The 18777-nt window shown below is 36.7% G+C and overlaps 2 protein-coding genes across 3 annotated transcripts; both read left to right on the forward strand.

The window, feature by feature from the left end:
- Nucleotides 1-994: 994 nt before the first annotated feature.
- On the forward strand, nucleotides 995-11590 carry LOC119980559 (clathrin interactor EPSIN 2-like). Its single transcript, XM_038823304.1, has 14 exons — nucleotides 995-1251; nucleotides 1998-2082; nucleotides 2313-2364; nucleotides 2638-2717; nucleotides 2798-2876; nucleotides 3063-3146; nucleotides 3268-3413; nucleotides 5714-6070; nucleotides 7020-7061; nucleotides 7163-7253; nucleotides 7713-7853; nucleotides 8843-9061; nucleotides 9562-10591; nucleotides 10693-11590. The coding sequence occupies exons 2-14, from the start codon at nucleotides 2048-2050 to the stop codon at nucleotides 11151-11153; spliced, it is 2817 nt and encodes a 938-aa protein (XP_038679232.1). The 5' UTR covers nucleotides 995-1251; nucleotides 1998-2047; the 3' UTR covers nucleotides 11154-11590.
- A 1950-nt stretch (nucleotides 11591-13540) lies between these two features.
- On the forward strand, nucleotides 13541-18243 carry LOC119980558 (PTI1-like tyrosine-protein kinase 1). Of its 2 annotated transcripts, none has more exons than XM_038823302.1 (8): nucleotides 13541-13693; nucleotides 14778-14955; nucleotides 15514-15767; nucleotides 15939-16065; nucleotides 16152-16425; nucleotides 17337-17469; nucleotides 17595-17681; nucleotides 17828-18243. In XM_038823302.1, exons 2-8 carry the CDS (start codon nucleotides 14862-14864, stop codon nucleotides 17957-17959), a joined length of 1101 nt encoding a protein of 366 aa, XP_038679230.1. In that variant the 5' UTR covers nucleotides 13541-13693; nucleotides 14778-14861; the 3' UTR covers nucleotides 17960-18243. The 2 variants fall into 2 exon arrangements, with proteins under 2 accessions (XP_038679230.1, XP_038679229.1); XM_038823301.1 differs by lacking the exon at nucleotides 13541-13693 and adding an exon at nucleotides 13926-13973.
- The last annotated feature ends 534 nt before the right edge of the window (nucleotides 18244-18777 follow it).

An 18777-nucleotide genomic window follows, 5' to 3' on the forward strand; every position in this document is an offset into this window, starting at 1 on the left:
TTTTCCACCGTTGATCGAAATAACCACTAATAACAGACGATTGGTTGGGTTAAATTTATGTCAAAAAATTAAAAAAAAAAAATCGACCATATCATCAACGAAGTCATAGAAAATAACATCAATTTTTATGGAATACTTCAGTAAGGTTCTATTAATGTAGAAGAAATTATTTGTACGAATATAAAATATACCATCCTCGGATGCCCTTAAACCCTTTTGTACTTGGTTTCTGGTTATCTATATATTTTTTGCTGTATTGCCTATCAAAAAAAAAAAAAAAAAAATATATATATATATATATATATATATATATATATATTATGGTTGTGGTTGTATCATCTAGAAGTTGTCTAATTCAAGAGGGTTTGCGGAGTTTTGACGCTTTCGTATATTCTACAACTCAATTCGTCACTATTGTTTTAGATCTAATTAGGTCCAAGTCAAAAATCACAATGAGTCGAAACATTTTTCTTTTTTACATCACACACGCTATTTTGAAAATCTAAAGACTCAGACGTATAAGATTTCCAAAGCAGTAGAAGAAGTAAAATTTGTACTCAATTTAAAATGAACAAATATAATTAAATACTCGTTCTCATAGATACATATAAAAATTTGGTCGAAAACAATATTTGACCTAAAAAACCATCCCTTGAAAATCAAAATAAAGCTTTCCTACCATTTTACGGTGATTTTTTATGTGTACCATAAAAAGAGGTATAAGAACAAAAGAAAAAAAAAAAAAACTTGATTCTATGTGTAAGGTGTGCTGTCTCGCAAATGAACCGTTGATTGAACGACAATAACAATATCAATGCATGCAAGGGATCACCCATACCATTAAGAAATCATAGATTGGAATTCTACCACACTCCAAATCTCTGTTTAAAATATATATATAATATGCGTTTTTTTTTTTTTTTTTATAAATTTTTATTATTCTCACTAACCGTATAATTCCAGAATTTCTTAATTAATTAATGTAGAAAATTAAATAACAAACCGAACGAACACGACCTCTCGCTCCCTCTTTCTGGCATTATTCCTAGAAATTCTTTCGGGGAGGCTCTTCGCAATTTCCGCTTCTTCCTGCCTCCCTCCCTCTGTCCCTCTCTGTTCGTCTGTGTTATGTTATTTTGTTGGTTAAGATTGATTGGGTGATTTGTTGCTTTTTCGCTTTCAAATTTTCTCTTATCTCGGATTGAGCAATTGGGCGTTCAGATCCGGCTGTATTGGCTTTGCTTCGATCAGGTTCGATCTCCTCCTCTTTTACTATGATCTGGGTTTTTCAAATTTTACTTCTTTTTTAGGCGTTTCAGATCTGATATGTAATTTGATGTCCTGATTCAATGTCACTCTCGTTGTTTCAGCTAGTTTTTACCTGAATTATGTATTTTTTTTTATTATTGCTAATTGTTCTTTCCTTTTTGGCTTAATTCCTATATCGATTTGATTACAATGGTGATAAAGTATTGGGTTTCATGGATCATATCTGAACGGTAATTTGTGCTATCATGCGCTTTTTTTCCCTATCTGGGTTTTGGTCTTTTTGGATGTATTTTGATGAATCAGATGTTAGGTGTACTTTGCATATCTCATTCCATTTATTGTACGTCATGGGGTTGAAGGCTTCTGGAAGCTTTCTAATTCCCCTTGAGGTTATGGCTGAAGTCTGCAATTTTTTGTTTCTTTCATAAGGATCATAATTATCTTCCTCAGCATGGCAACTTGATTTTTTTATATGTTATGTTGGTCTTGCTTTCCATGTCTCAGTCTAATTTGGTTGGAGACTTTGTTGGAATTATGGTTTTAACACTGTGTAGCTCTAAGTTATGATACCTTACTTACTGCTATATGGATTTTTTTTGTACAAAAGTGAATAATTGCACGAAGGGTCTCGTTGTAGTTAGTCTTAATGTTTCAAGATCTTCTTATGTTATGTGTTCATTCCCCTCGCCCCTGTTATCGTCAAAATCTAAAGGGTTCTTTTCACACAGGGCAAAAACTGCTGGTAAAGATTTCTGTTGACACGGGTTCCTGAGCAAGGATGAAGAAAGCCTTTGGTCAAACTGTTAGGGACTTGTAAGTTCAAATATTTTATTCATTATGTAGTGAGTATCCTAGGAATCCCGTTGTTATATAAAGTGAGTTTGTACGTACCTTTTGGGCCAGTTTGCTGATTAAACTGGATAAATTTAGAACTAGTTTGATCTCATGATTTTTCTTAAATGTCCATCTATTGTACTATGTTCTACCAATTTTTATGAGTCAATTGTGCTCAAATGTTTCTCTTTACCGTGTTCTTTATGCAGAAAGAGAGAGGTCAATAAAAAAGTGCTCAAAGTTCCTGGAATCGAGCAGAAGGTAAAATATTGTGCTCTAGTTCTCTGCCGGGTTAATTTACTGATATTATGTCTAGTTGTTGGTGGTTTTCCTGTTATAAGAGTGACTCCACAAAATCTTCTTGAAGTTTTTCTAATTGATTTGACCGTAAATATTGGAAGCTCTTTGCCAGTGACGCTTATTTTAGGCAATAGCTCATTGCTTTGAAAATCATTTTCAAACGCATTATTATGTGGTCTTATATTCTTAATGTTCAAGGTTATGAAACATGGTCTTGATTTGTTTTTCTTTCAGGTTCTTGATGCGACAAACAATGAGTCCTGGGGTCCTCATGGATCACTTCTCTCAGATATTGCTCAGGCTTCCAAAAATTAGTAAGTTTGACCTAACTTCTTTTGGAATCTTTTGGTTACTAATTTGATATTGAGGGGCTTATATTCCAATATTCATACAGTCATGAATACCAGATGATCATGGCAGTATTATGGAAAAGGATTAACGATATTGGCAAGAACTGGCGGCATGTGTACAAGGTCTGCATTTCTTTTGATAAATTAACTGTATTACTTAGTTATTATAGTAATTATTCATTTTTCTGGTGGACCATAGACGATAGTAGTTATTTTTTGCTTCTTAAAAAAAAGAAGAAATTGATACCATGTTGTTTTCAACATTTTGTCTCCACAAATTATTTTGATATTTCTTGTGTTGCACTTCAGGCCTTGATTGTTTTGGAATACCTAGTTGCCCATGGATCAGAGCGTGTAATTGAGGAAATTAGAGAACACGCATATCAAACATCGGTAATTCTTCATTTCATTAGTGCTAACAACATCCTTATGTTATTCATTGTTCTTTTTCGCAAATATGATTTATCTTTAAATGATTTAGTCGATATATTTATATTCATCTTCCTTGTCGCAGACATTGTCAGATTTCCGATATATTGATTCCAGTGGAAGAGACCAGGGAAACAATGTCAGGAAGAAATCTCAAAGTCTTGTGGTCCTGGTAAATGATAAAGAGAAAATAATTGAAGTTAGACAGAAGGCCGCTGTTAACAGGGACAAGTGAGTTAACTTTCAATAAAAGTTGTCTAGAATGCTTACTTTTGTAGGTCTTTATTTTTCATTTCGTGCTCTGTGTATACTGTCAATGACATGCATTATAAGCATTCGTTTATTGCTGGTTGAAGTCCTAAGTGGTATTGTATTTTTCCACCCGTAAATTATATGACGGGTCCTATTGACTGCACAAGTGAATCCACAATCTTTTTGGCCTCTTTTAAAATTTTCAAATATGAATTTGATTTTTTTTTTGATATACTTTGAATTGAGATTGTACTTAATCTCATGGATAATTCTGATCAATGTATTTGCATGACTAATTTTCAAATCAGGATTTGGTATCTTTGAAATTTGGTTCTCCGGAAAGTTGTCGCCTGATAGCTTTTTTCTTACGGAACATGCATTTTCATGTTTTAGCTGTTCATGATATATTCTTTTGTTGGCATATATTCTGTATTTATTTTAAAATGTTTGACGACTTATTTTCTGTGTGATATCTTTAGTTGCAGGTGTAGTAATTGACTTAATTGATGAAGTACTTATGGATATCTCAAGAGTCGGTGCTTGCACCTCATTATATTTTCAGCTGCTTATTTCTATAAAAAAGAATTCCATTTTTTTTTTAAAATATTCATTGAGAGATTTAAATTTTTTTATAGGGAGTTAACTCAAAACTTGAAATATGGAGGCAAGCATTAGAGTCTAAAGGATTTAAACTAAGTAGGACTAAAACAGAATATATGAAATGTAAGTTTAGTAAGTGTAGGCAAGGGAACGAACAAGGAATTGAACTAGATGGTAGAGAAGTAACAAAAAGTAAGGCTTTTAAATATCTTGCATCGATTTTTCAAGAAGATGGACATATAAGTGATGATGTAGTTAATAGGTTTAAAAACGGGTGGAATAAGTGGAAGAATGAATCCGGGATTTTATGCGACCAAAGAATTTCCTTAAGGTTGGAGGGAAAATTTTATAGGTAAGCTATTCGATCTGCAATGATGTATGGTTCACAGTGTTGGGCTATCAAGAGACAACATATCCAAAAATGCATGTAGCATAAATGCGAATGCTTCATTGGACGTGTGGTCACACTAGGAAAGATAGGATAAGAAATGAGATTATTAGATCTAAAGGTAGGAGTAGCACCTATTGAAGATAAGTTAATAGAAAATCGTTTAAGATGGTATGGACATGTCCAACATAGTTATAGCGGTGCCGAGGTGAGGAGGATTGAGAGAATTTGTATAGGAGAGAGTAGGAGGCGCCAAGGCGGCGAGGTAGACCTAAAAAGAAATGGCTTGAAGTAATAAGAAATTATATAAATTTAATAGGAGTGAATGAATGTATGATTCATGATAGAAATGAATGGAGAAAACAAATACATGTGATGGATTCCCGGTGACGTTCTCATAGATTCGTGTAGCCGATCCCAAACTTTTGGGATAAAGGCTCGGATGATGATGATGATGATGATCCTCATTCACTGAGAGATTAAAATTTTTTTTATAGTATCTGATGAGGTTAGCAATACATTCCTTGATATGAAAGTACTGTATCGTGGTATTTTTTGCTTCAGAAGTCTTTTATTGGGTCCTTTATCTTCCATCCGTTACTTTGAATTTGGCTGTTGCCTCCTCCATCTACCTTGATATTATTTAGCCAAGATGGTGGCAATGACTTCAAAATTGTTGACTTATTGGGTTCTAACCCACACCTGAACTGAGTAGCTCAATGGCATGGGAATGGGTCTTTGGACCAGCAGTATACTCAGACATGTGAAGCTTCATAACATTTTCTTGCCCATTCTGTCGAACAGTCATAGCCTCTCTTAAACCATAGATGACTGGGCCTTTGGACCAGTTGTAAACTTTGAAGTGGTTTGCAGGCGACCGCTAGTATCTGTTTTTCACTTTGCAGCATTGTGTCCTACATCAGATAGGAGGGGAAAATGATGCTTCTAAATTGAACTACTAATACTATTGCATGGTTTCCCCTGTTAATTTACGCTAGTTTTAATTTCTTTACCCTGTCTAAGTTGTCCACGTACTCTCAAACAATTTCTTATTTTTTCTTGTGGTTATTAGTGTCTATTAAATCATATTTTGAAGATTTCATCTCTGATATCCAGTCAAGTAATGATATTGGTAATATCATTGTTGCAACTGAAATCTTGAAATTCTTTCTGGGTTTCATCGAATGAGGAAACAAAAGAATCATATAACTGAAATGGACTACAGGTCACTTCTCTAGTATATTGTTGGTGGAGGTTATGGTTTATAAGATATAAAATGGTGTTTCCACAGGTTTCGAAACACATCAGCTGGTGGAATGTATAGGCCTAGTTCATATTCAAGTGGAGGAGGATATGGTGATAGATACGAAGATGATCATAATGAAGGTCGTTATGGAGGCAGGGATGATGATCGGAATGATTATGGAAGGGAAAGAGATTACAGTTATAAGGATGATGGCAGATATGGGGACTCATCCAGTCGTGATGGAGATCGTTATGGAAGAGATTATGATGAACGCTACAGCAGAGATGGGTTCAGGGATGACAGGGGAAGAAGTCGTAGTGTTGATGATTACCAGTATGAATCAAGAAGCAGGAGCTCTGATAGAGATCATGCTTTTGATGATGATGGCCAATCTTCATCCCGGTATGTTTTTTTTTATGAAGATTGTTTTAAAACTATATCGCATAAATTAGAATTTAACCTTTACTCTACTTAGAAGGTGCTGTTGTTTCTTTCTTTCCACACTATCCACCGAATAGAAGGGATAAAAAGCGTCACTGGCTTACCATCTTTTCCACCATTGTTTGAATCCTGAACCCTAAGCTCTCTTGCTGTGTAGGTACAACCATGACAAAAGGCTATATATGTCCTTTTTTCTTTGTCCAGTCACAGTGAGGGTATTAATCACTTTGTCTCCTCTTTTTTCCTATCGACCACCTATTTGCAAACACTATGCTCTTTTCTTTAAAAAAAAAACTGTCTGTCTTCCGCACATAAATTTCGATCTCTTTACTCTGATTCTAACATTGGCCTTGTGAGTTTTAAATTTGTTGGATAAGTAGATGTTCATTATGTTCATTGAACTTATACAATAACAATATAATAGCTAGGAAGATGCAATCAAGAATCAAATCCTTTCTGTAGAAGATTGAAAAATCAAATGAGAAAAAAAAAGATGAAATATAATGCAGTAATGAAGATGCTCCATGGATGATACACAAGGTGAATAAGGATGCAAATAATGTAATCTAGTTCGGAACATTGCACATGATGAAAACTGATGCAAGAAGAAACTATAAATATGTTCAAGCAAAGGAAACCGTGAACTATTTTTATGAAATTAATAAATTTTCGGCTATAAAATCATTTCACATTTAAAACCGTCAGAAGTACCCTTCCCATTTTCCTCGTTTTCTCAACAAAGAGGAATCACCAATCCTACTTCAATCACCACCCAATAACGTTGGCTCCAAAAATATCACAACTGTGCAACCGTTCATCACTAAACATCATGAAGACATGCATAATAAAAATTTCTATTTTTTTTTCTGGGACTCCTCTAATATCTATTATGCCCTGCCTTCTTCTGCAGTGGCAGTGGTGCGAAAGCTGACGACCAACATCAAGATGGAAGGTAAATGCTCAACGTTGTTGACTTTTGGTATTATTTAATAGTGGTCGTCTTCTTTTAATTTGTACAATAATTGATCCTTTCACAACTGTTAGTATTGTCAGGCGGCCTGAGCAAAATACTGGTGCTCCTCCTAGCTATGAGGAAGCTATTGGTGAATCTAGGAGCCCCATTTATGGTGAAAGGTATTCTTTTGTATGTTAGGCTTGCAGTAAGGTTTTGTTTGGTAGGATAGATTGGAAAGTAAAACAAACGGGGGGGGGGGGGGGGGGGGGTTGTGTGTGGGGTTGTGTTGAATGATCAAGATTAAGGGTGCCTTCCTATTCTGTTGTTTGTCTGGTATAGAGCCAAAGGAAGTATGCATGGGGAAGAATGTTGGTGATTTCTTTTCATTGTCGGAGTTACTTCTCATTCCTCCAGTTCATCCACTTTGGTTGGGTTTAGGGGGAGATTATTGCTACTGCATTCCTTCTCTTCACACGTATCCTCTTGAAGTATATGATTTCCCCTTGCTCCATGTTTTCCTCCCCTTGGCTGGAAAAGAACAATCATCTTGTCTTCTATGTCTCCTAAGAAACATGGGTTAAGTGCCTGATCATGAATATTACTAGTTCATTTAATTGTGGTAATCTTTTGATGATAGGGATGGAGAAGCTGTCAGCGGCATCTGTTCCCAGGGCTTCTTCTCCTCCTGCGGCAAATAATCTTAGCCAAGCAAATGTTGGCGTTTGCACTTCTGAATCTCCTGAAAGCCAGAAAGTTGAGGCATTCGATGAATTTGATCCGCGTGGTTCTGTTTCAGGTACTGAAAGTCCACACTACATGTGTTCATGTGTAAACCACACTGGGAATGGCTCCATTCTAGGTGTTTCTATAACTTAAATGATTGCATATCGTTGTTGTTCATGATAACTACTTGCTGGATGTGTCAGGATGTGCTTTAAAAGAACTAGAATAAATTCTGGAAACTCTTTTGTTGGTATACATAATTACAGTGTTATGAATTTCGAGTAAAATATTTCATAGTTTCTGAATATTTTGATTACATGCTATTTAGTTGTTGTATGGGGGTTGGAAATCTGAATTCCAATTTTTGTTCTCCCTTTCAGTAATTTGCTTTTGGGAGTTCTTTAGAGTTTAAATTATGGTTTAAATGCAAGTGTTCTTTCTTTCACATGTTTTAAATCCAATTTTTTCTTATTGCAATTGTTTTGAGATGTCTCTTATAAATCGTTTGGTTAAGGGGCGATCTGTGGCAGCTAAGGGATCCTGTGTCCTGGTGTCTTTCTTAAGTAGTGATTTTTTAGTGGATGACTGTAGTTGTTTCATGTTCATTTAATTTTGGATACGTACCCGGATGATTAGACGATGCGTCTTAGTTCAATATGAAGTTGATACTAGAAATTTCTCCATCGTATTGTCTTGCAGCTTATTTAAGACCCAAGTAAATTCGAAAATTGTCCAACAGTTCGTGTAGTTATTGTGATCCGCGGACAATTTTCTTTTGCTTGTAATTTTCTTGAAATTAACCCCTGTAAAATGAATTGTCCCACATTCGATATTGGCCCACAGGCCCCACATTTCCGATGATTTCTTCAATCTCTTCCCATGCCTATTAATTTTTTTATTATATGTAGATATGATTTATCATGATTTCCTAACAGATATATATATATGTGTGTGTGTGTGTGTGTTTTATGGAAGTCCTAAACAGCCTCAATAATTAGCTTCTCTTCACCTCTCTATTGTTCTTGATGCAGCTTCCCCCACTCAAAATAGTATAGCTGCCCCCCTTTACCTCAAGCAGTGCTGCAACTCCAACTGGCACAAATAATGGGGAAGTTGACTTACTTGGTTCCCTTTCAGATTCATTCCCTCCAAACCCATTGGCCGTCATGCCTGCTGCATCTGCAACCCCGGCCTCTGAAACTGTTGGGCATGCTAAGATGATTTCAGGATCCACACTTGATACCACGCTGCCTGCATCCACGGTCATTAATCAGGTATCATCTTTTATATTTAGTCTTGCAGAGTAGTAGATACCAAAGCCTTATTGTTCCAGAAATAGTTTCTTTGCATTATGGGTAATCACGTGTATTTGCTTCATTGTAACGTGTGATACTTTATAAAAAAACAACTCATGGTGTCATTGAGTGATTTTTACAGGGAGGCTTGTACACGGAGAAGAGGCTTGTACACGGAGAAGAGGCTTGACTTTATATTCTAGGATGTGGATGAATATAAGAATAATTTCATCAATTGAATCTTGAATTGAACCTCATATACCAAAAAGGATATTAAGTTGTTACTGAATGTTGATTTATTAATTAGTTAATGTTGTCTAGGCTGTTGAATTCAGATGAAGAGAGTTTTTGTTCTCCATGTAGTTTCCTTAATGTGATTTTCCGTACTTATTGCAACCCTTATGTTCTGTTGTCCACACTTCCAGCAAGGATTGTTTTAGAAGATTGCTGAGATACTTTTTTATATGCCCTTTGCTCAGTCTTTTGAAGACCCTTTTGGCGACTCTCCTTTCAAAGCCATCCCTTCTGCAGACTCTGCTCCTCCAGCACAACAAAGTTCGGGTTCCGCAGCTCCTTTTCAGCTTGCCATGGATCAAAATGCTGAAATGCCCCAGCCATCTGTGACAAATGCTGGTGCAGTCACTAATTTTGACTTTGCAGACTCCTTTTCTGCCATAACTTACCCCACATCTAGTGCCCCTGGTGCTCAACAACCTTCAGAAAACTCACAGTTTTTGGCTGAAGAACTGTCTGCTGTGCATCAAGAAACTGATATCTTGGCAGATATTCTCCCACCATCTGGTCGTCCACCACTTCCAGTAGCTTTGCACGGAGCCTTTTCAGGTCCCGCTGGCCAACCTCAACCAAGTGCTGATGTGCAAAGGAATTTCCAACAGGAGGCCGGTTCTTTGGCTCCAGTGGCTGCAAACATGGGTACTCAGGCTCCTTCAGGACTAATTACCCAATTCAATGGTGGGGGTTTCGTTTCGCATGGAGGACCTGCAGCTCCTGCTGCTTCATACATGCCTCTACAAATTCAATCTGGACCTCCTGCACAGCATCTTACACATGGTTCTGCGGCCCCTATTTCTCAAGAATATACTCATCAGACCACAAGTGGACTTGGTACCCAGTATACCAATGGAAGCTTCCTTCCCCAACAGGTTTATGCCGCCTCACCTCCTCCACAAACTGCTCATCATGCGCCTGGTGCACCACCTGCACATTTTAACAATGGAAACTTCACTCCACAGCAGTTTTCTGGAGCCCCTGCTACTTCACAAATTGCTCCTCAAACTACAGCTGGACCAGCTGTACATCATAACAATGATTTTTTAGGTAACATGTTTGCTCAAGGCCCAAACACTCCCATAACTTCACAGCCTGCTAGTATATCTTCTACAGGATCACTTGCTATAGCTCCTCAGTCCAAGGACAAGTTTGAAACCAAGTCGGCAGTTTGGAATGATACATTGAGTAGAGGGCTGGTCAATTTGAATATATCTGGACGTGAGTGCTCAGATCTTTTATGTTGAAACAAGCAGAATGTGTTATTATTCTTTTTAAGGTTTGAATGTGTCTAAAAATGATGTCGGTTTTCTTTTTTGCAGCTAAAATTAATCCATTGGCAGATATTGGAGTTGATTTTGATTCAATCAACCGTAAGGAGAAGAGGATGGAGAAAACCAGTGCCACTCCTGTCATATCTACCATCACCATGGGTAAAGCTATGGGATCTGGTTCGGGAATGGGCCGAACAGGTGCTGGTGCTCTTAGGCCTCCATCAAATCCTATGGTGAGTCCTGGCATGGGAATGGGCATGGGTGGAGGTCCTGGTGCAGGTATGGGCATGGGTGGCTATCCTGGCATGAATCGACCCATGGGCATGGGTATGAACATGGGCATGGGAATGAATATGGGGCAAGGAGTCAATATGCAACCGCAAACTGGCTTCCCACCCGGTTCAACCATGCCCAGTGGTTATAACCCTATGATGGGCACTGGTGGGTATAACCCAATGATGGGCACTGGTGGTTATCCTCAACAACCATATGGCGGTGGCTACAGATGAAATTTAGCTACTAGACTGTAGTATGGAAGGAAATGGATACCAGTTACCCTTACGAGGTAAAAAATTATGGCATAACGAACTCTATAATGCCAAAAGCCCCATGTTTGTTCCATGATGCAGAATGTCCCGTGTTTGTTTCTGAAAACTGTATTTTTTGTAGTAGCTTGCTATCCTTTGGAAGTGGCCTGGTCTGAGACGTTGTGCTGTCTTTCACTTACCCTGTCATTTCTTTGGGAAATTCTTTAGGGTTTTTGCTGATTTCACCTGTTGTGAAGTAATTGTATTTGTGAGGAGTTGGAGATAAACTTTCAGATGCTATTGTTATACTTTGCAATTTCCCTTATACGTATGTATATTTTTTTTGTTACACGGGTGTATGAACTGTATTATGGTTGCTTAATGAACAATAAAACTCCCTACTTATTTTGCATGCAAAACATTTTTTCTGGGTTTAGTGTGTTTGGAGTTGTGTTCGGACAACAATGTTTGAATGTGTTGGAATAGTTGAAAAGGAAAGGATCAATTTGTTGACCATACATGTGCTTAGTTGCTTACTTGTTGGGGTAAAGAAGTTGGTATTTCTTTCAAGTCCTAGCTAGTAGTCACTTGTACCATATGCCCTCATTGTACAACCAACCATTCATCAAGGGATGCAAGCGAGTTTTCAACAAACTGCTCGAGTTTTAGCGAAAGTTGCTCTCAGGAGTCGTATCAATTCGTTTAAAAAGTTAGTTGCTCTCAGGAGTCGTATCGGTTGGTTGAAAGGTTTGAAAGGAAACGTTGTTCTAAGGGGGGTATGACCCCCACATAGGCTTTCGCTTTCGTCTCTCTCTAAAACTCCACTAAACCATTGAAAAAACATGATTATTATTTTGGGGCATGCCAAGAGTGAATCTAGGTAGGCTTTTCCAAGTGGAGGTTTACATTGCTAATGATGATTATGGAATGTGGTTTAGATAGGGTTTATTTTAGGATTCACGCACCTCTCAAAATTGCCATGATTTTGAAAACGTGGTGGGGGTTGTGTCTTTGAACCCACTCTCGCTTAAACACTTCAAAGGTTGTCTTGTCATAAAAAAAAAACAAGAGTAATGCTATAAACCTCAAAATGCGACCTTCGTCTTAAGAACATGTCCAATATACACTTGATAACACATTTTCAAGTGTTGAAAAGTGAACTTTATGGAAAATTTAGAGTGTTGGAGTTCTACAATGGAAGAAAATGAGCACTTGAAAAACACACTTTCTTGATAATGACACTTGAAATATAGGTTGTTGTTAAAAATGACACTTGAAATATGTAGTATGTATATAGTTGATGAATAGTGAAGAGAGATGATGAAAAGGAAGAAAGGGATGATAAAAAGGAATAGAGATGTGATGAAAATGAAGAGAGATGATGAAAAGTAAGAAAGAAATGATAAAAAGTAAGAGAGAAAAAATAAGAAAATGAGTATGAAGTGTTGATGAATAGTGTATATTGTGGGACCCACTCACCCAATTAAGTTATGCCACGTAGGAGAGAGTAGAAGAGAGAGAATGATTTTGAAGTGCTTGATATAGTTTTTACCACCGGAGTTGCTCTAACTCCAAATTTGTGTGACGTGTGAAATAGTCATTGACTATAAACACATATTGAGATTCACTTAACATCTATTGACTTGTCAAAAGACAAGATGTTGACAGAAGTGATAGGGATCCAGTAAAAAATATTTCAATCATCCCAATAATGGATGTGTCACTTTCTGGTTCAATAATAAGATTTTATGGGCCCCTACACTTACATCAATCAAGTGAATGAAATGTTTTTTACTGACATCCCTAACATTTTTTAGATGTTAAAAGAGTTGTATTCCAATAATTTTTAGATGTTAAAAGAGTTGCATTCCAATAATGACAAGTTAAAAATTTTAGAAATAAGGATGAATGTTTTTTTTTTAAATACCCATATGTCACAAACATGTTAAGCCATGCCCGAGGAATATAAAAGCTATCACAATAGATGGAAACTATCCATATCCCTAACATTTTTTAGATGTTAAAAGAGTTGTATTCCAATAATGACAAGTTAAAAATTTTAGAAATAAGGACGAAAGTTTTTTTTTTTTTAAAGACCCATAAATCACAAACACGTTAAGCCATGCCCGAGAAACATAAAAGCAATCACAATAGATGGAAACTATCCATATCCCAACCCCTTCTATTGAGAATAGAACCCTGAATTTTAAGGTATTAGACAGCCAACCTAACCAATCAAATTACCTCTTATTCTCAAGATGAAAGTTATTCACTCACCGAGTACAATCATAAAAATCCAACAAAAAATATTATAAAAAAAAAAGAAGAAGATTTGTTTGAAGAAATATTTTAGATGGAGAGAGAAAAACTAAAAAGAGACCGCGTTGCCTCTCTGTCTTGGGTTTCTCTCTCCTTCCGATTCCATCTAAAAAGGCAAACCCAGCGAAGGAAGCTCAACAACAAAAGAAAACCCAATCTTCAACAAACAAACCAACCCTAATAAAGAGATAGAAGAAGAGCAGGTAATCTGTTCTTAATTTGTCAATTCTGATCCTGTAATTTCGGTTTGGATCTGGCGGCTATTCTTTATTTTGGCTCACATGTCAAATTTGGATTGTCTTTTTTAATTTCTCCTTTCTTCATGTTCATCTTCCTCCATTTCATTCTTTCTCTCCGTTTGTTGGGTTTTGCTTTGGATTGCTTGATTGCAGATATTTTTGTGTTGTGTCTTCTTTTTGATTCTTGATTTGTTGGGTTTTTCTTCCTATCATGGAACATGGACATCATCGACACAGTTTGGGGGTAAGAGAGTCAATGGGTCTTTCTCTTTCTTGTTTTCTTCCTTTGGTTTGGGTTTTTTTTGGCGAATGAATTTTCATTGGAACGGTAATTTCGAGCTCAATTCGAGTTATAATTGATTGCATTACCTGAAGAATTGAATGCTGTATATGATGTGCAATTGCTTGCACATCCTTTTTTGGGTTTATTTGGTTAATTATGTTCGGTAGAGGGGTGAACATTTTCTGCTGATAGGGTATTTTTGGCGGAAATTTTCGGTTAGATTCTTTTGATTTGGACAAATCAACGAGTAAAATGGCAACTTTGGATGCTATTTCTTGATCTCACATCCAGTTTTACTGATTTGTGTATTTTTCAATTGCCTTGTGAAGGGCTTTACAATGCTATATTACATTTATCCATACTTATCTAACTCCTGAATTATTCTGCTGATGTTTGATCATTTTCCTTTTTGTTCATCAAGTGAACAAAACCCTACTGTCACCCTAATTTTTATTGGAAATGAACAATTCATGGAGTTCTACCTGAATTTTTTTAGTTCTTTTGAATTTGTTGTCATTTTGAGTTTTTGACACATTGTTTTGTTTCCATGTCAAATAGTTTTGTCATATTAGATGTTTGATAGCTTTGGACTTGAAGTTTTGTACTAACTTCTTAGTCTAGTGATTTGTGGTCAGTGTCATATTCGACTTTTTCTTCTGAATCGTTTTGTCCAAGAGAATATGTTAAATTTTAGATCATGCATCAGGTAATTGTATATCAGGTATTGAGGTTGAACTAAAACAACTATTGCTATTTTAACTGCAGGCACATGAACCATCGCCTCGTGTTTTTGTACGTCTGGAAAAACCAAGTGCGCAAGACGATTTATATCTGAGGAAGAGAGTCAGGATGCGTAAGTGGTTGTGCTGTACATGTCAAGTGGAAGAGTCTTACCCGTCAAATGAAAATGAACACCTGAAGAGCCCAAATAATCATATAGATGGTAGTTTGCTGATGCTCAGTTTCTTACTAGATACTTGCAAGGTTGCTTCTTGATACATATGCTTAAAAGGTTCTTTGTAATGGTTATTACAATCTGGTTTTGATTGACATGTACATAGCACTTAATGGTTTTATTTCATTCACTATCTCGAAGGCTCGTATGTAATTTTGACACTTTCTATCATTTGGATTTTAGTGATGGATTCTAGGATTATTGAATTTTTGTTGTGAATTATTCTCGATGAAACACACTAAGTGAAAGAATTGAGGTCTTGAAACTGATTTTATTACTTTTTTGAATTGTGGGAATTGGTGATGGGTTTTACCAAAATTTGAGTTGGGTGATTAATATTTGTTGAGGTTTGTTGTTACTTGTCCTGGAACTTTTTCGACATGCGATTTTAAACTAAAGAGGTTGGAGGGTTTAAGGAGGGGGGTTGTTCCTGTTTCTGACAACTTTCATAGGATTGAGAATTTATGCATAAAGTTAGGAGTGTAGCAAATATTTTAATATAGCCTTATCACATATAAGTTTATCATTCCTTTGTGTGCATTTTAGGGTATCCGAAAGGCTCAAAGGTGTCAGCTCCTGTCAAACCTGAAGTGCAAAAGGCAGTACCTATCATTGAAGTGCCTGCATTGTCTTTGGAGGAACTGAAAGAGAAGACTGAGAATTTTGGATCAAAGGCTTTGATTGGTGAAGGATCTTATGGGAGGGTGTATTATGCAAACCTCGATAATGAAAAAGCTGTAGCTGTAAAAAAGCTTGATGTTTCATCTGAGCCAGAATCAAATGTTGAGTTCTTGACTCAGGTGTGTGTGAAATCATGTTCAAATGGAAATTTCATAATATATCATTGTATGTAATCTATAATTTGTCTGGTAATCGATAATTCAGTGAACATAGTTTGTCTAATATCTATTGATATGTATGATTTCACTTAATAAGGTTTTTAATTAACATAACATTTTCTTATCTTTTAGGTCTCCATGGTCTCGAGATTGAAGCATGACAATATTGTGGAGTTGCTTGGTTACTGTGTTGAGGGGAATCTCCGTGTGATTGCATACGAGTTTGCAAGAATGGGATCTCTACATGACATATTGCATGGTATGCAGGGCCATTTTGGTGATCTTAATGTGAGGCGCACCAAATGCAAATTTCTGGTCCTCAGTTGAATTACTTTGTAACTGCAGGTAGAAAGGGAGTTCAAGGCGCACAACCAGGTCCAACTCTTGATTGGATGCATCGTGTAAGAATCGCAGTGGATGCAGCAAGAGGGTTGGAATACTTGCATGAGAAGGCTCAGCCACCTGTTATACACAGGGACATTAGATCGAGCAATGTGCTTCTCTTTGAAGACTTTAAAGGCAAGATTGCAGATTTCAACCTTTCAAATCAGGCTCCTGATATGGCTGCTCGTCTTCATTCCACTCGAGTTTTGGGAACCTTCGGTTATCATGCTCCAGAGTAATGATCCTTTACCATTTATTCCCCTGTTTTAATGATTAATTTGAGTCCTAAGAATTTATTTATTTGAAATACAATAGTCTAGCCTTGTGCTTAATATTTTATGAACTATCAAAATCCAGCGACATTATCAGTTTCAAATTTAAGCAACATTGGACGTTCTTTTTGGGCTTCTCTTGTTCCAGTTTCTGATTGTAATGGCTTGGCCTGTGATTAATACCGATGTGTCAAGAAAGTGGTCTTTTGTATTTTTATTAGAAAGGAAAAAGAGGAGGTTTTTGTTGTCGTTGATTTGGTGCATTTTGAATTGATTGTGTCCATGCCTTAACGGATCTTGTAGACCCTTGATTTTTTAATTTTTCGATTACTCGGTCTGCTGATTTCTAGGTGAAAGCTTTTGGAACTAAAATTATTGTCACATAAATTTTGTCTTGTGTGGAAGTATCTAAATTTATTCACATTTGAAGAATGAAAGTTACTGCAGAAGTAAGCTGTGTCAGTGTCACACCTCTGCATGGAAACGATCAAAGATATGAATGAGCTTCACAATTATATCCCTAATTCTTTTGTGCTGATTTATTCATCCTGTATCTACTGGAAAGGATTAATAGAACCAAGAATTTGTGCATTTATAGATTTCTTGCAAAACACGTATTTTATTTATTCTTTTCTCACATGTCCGTGTGATGTGGTATTTGTAAAAAGACAATGAGCCCAATTACATCTATTGTTATGATATTATGCAATAATGTGGTGTTTGGCTAGACTTACACACACCCATATGAAATTATTATTGAGCTACAAGGATAGCTCCTTTTATTGACTGTATCACAGTATCTTTTCTTCATGTCGAAGCATTATTGATCACGGAGCAATGTAGTTGATCTGGGGCTTGTTTGATTATTTTGCAGGTATGCAATGACCGGACAGCTGACCCAGAAGAGTGATGTGTACAGCTTTGGGGTGGTTCTGCTGGAACTTCTAACTGGGAGAAAACCTGTTGATCATACCATGCCTCGTGGGCAACAGAGTCTTGTTACCTGGGTAAGTTGAGATTCTTATATCTTGTTTTTGGCTATTACTCTTATTTTTGCTCTCTAGGGTCTCCTTGTCCAACTATTTAACTCTGAAAATTCATATGGTCTGACATTGGCTTGCTGTTTTGATAGGCTACTCCAAGACTGAGTGAAGACAAAGTTAAGCAGTGTGTAGATCCAAAGCTAAAGGGAGAATATCCTCCTAAAGGAGTTGCCAAGGTTTCTACCTCCAAACATTCACTCGTGCTCGCACACACATACCTTATTACACATGCGCGTGACCAAGCATATTTCAGGGGTGGTCGCATGCCTTTCACCTAATAGCTCTATTGCTAACATGATTTGATTTATTTTTGGTTGTCCAGTTGGCAGCTGTGGCAGCACTATGCGTGCAGTATGAAGCCGAGTTCCGGCCAAATATGAGCATTGTTGTCAAGGCTCTGCAACCGCTCCTGAAGCCTCCTGCTCCTGCTCCGACTCCAGCCCCCGAGACTTAGTGCCTGCTATAGGCGGTTACTGAATTGCGTTGGGATCTCAGTAAATTGTGCAGAGTTTGATACGTCTGGCCAGCGATTTCATCAGCTCTGTCATATATATTTTTTAAATCTTTTCGTATATGATGTGAGATGTTTAGAATTGGATTGGACTGGGCTGTTTAATGTTGCAGTTGCCGGTGTTGTACCAGGATGGATGTACTCATGTCTTGAGTTTAAAAATTGAGATTGGGATTGGGATTGTTGGAGGTGTTTATGTTTGTCAATTGATTAATGTTTTTCTTTAATGTTGGTCTCTCTGCTTATCAAGTGAACCTTCTTCTACAATAAATGGTCTCTCTACTTAAGAGTTTTTAGTTTCTATGACCTAGTTGCTGCATATCCAGATATCAAAATTAGGTATTTGAAACTTTTTATGGAGAGAATATTGCAGTTAGATGTTAATCTGAGTCCGTGCAAAAGGGTTAGAAAGAGTATACTATTAGATTTGACTCTAAAAGGAGTAGTGTTTTCCTTTTGGACTTGTGAATTTTTGTGTTGAATTTGTATCCTGATGTTGATTTTGATAACCTTATTATTATGGTCGTTGCCTAGTTGAGAATAGATTGTTTATCTGGTTGTTTATTTGGAGTTTAGATACATGGTGGTGTCATCTGCTTGGAATTTGAAAACATGTCGTTATTTGGTTGTTGATGAGTCAACCCTCCTCGTTTTCAAGTATATCTGGTGGTGATTTTTCAATCATATTCCATGTGGTAATTGCCAATTATATAATGACACGTGTCATTTGTCAATTTAGGGATAGTTGTCGAGCTTAGTCA

Source organism: Tripterygium wilfordii, chromosome 16 (genome assembly GCF_013401445.1).
Source record: "Tripterygium wilfordii isolate XIE 37 chromosome 16, ASM1340144v1, whole genome shotgun sequence".
Lineage (NCBI taxonomy): Eukaryota > Viridiplantae > Streptophyta > Magnoliopsida > Celastrales > Celastraceae > Tripterygium > Tripterygium wilfordii.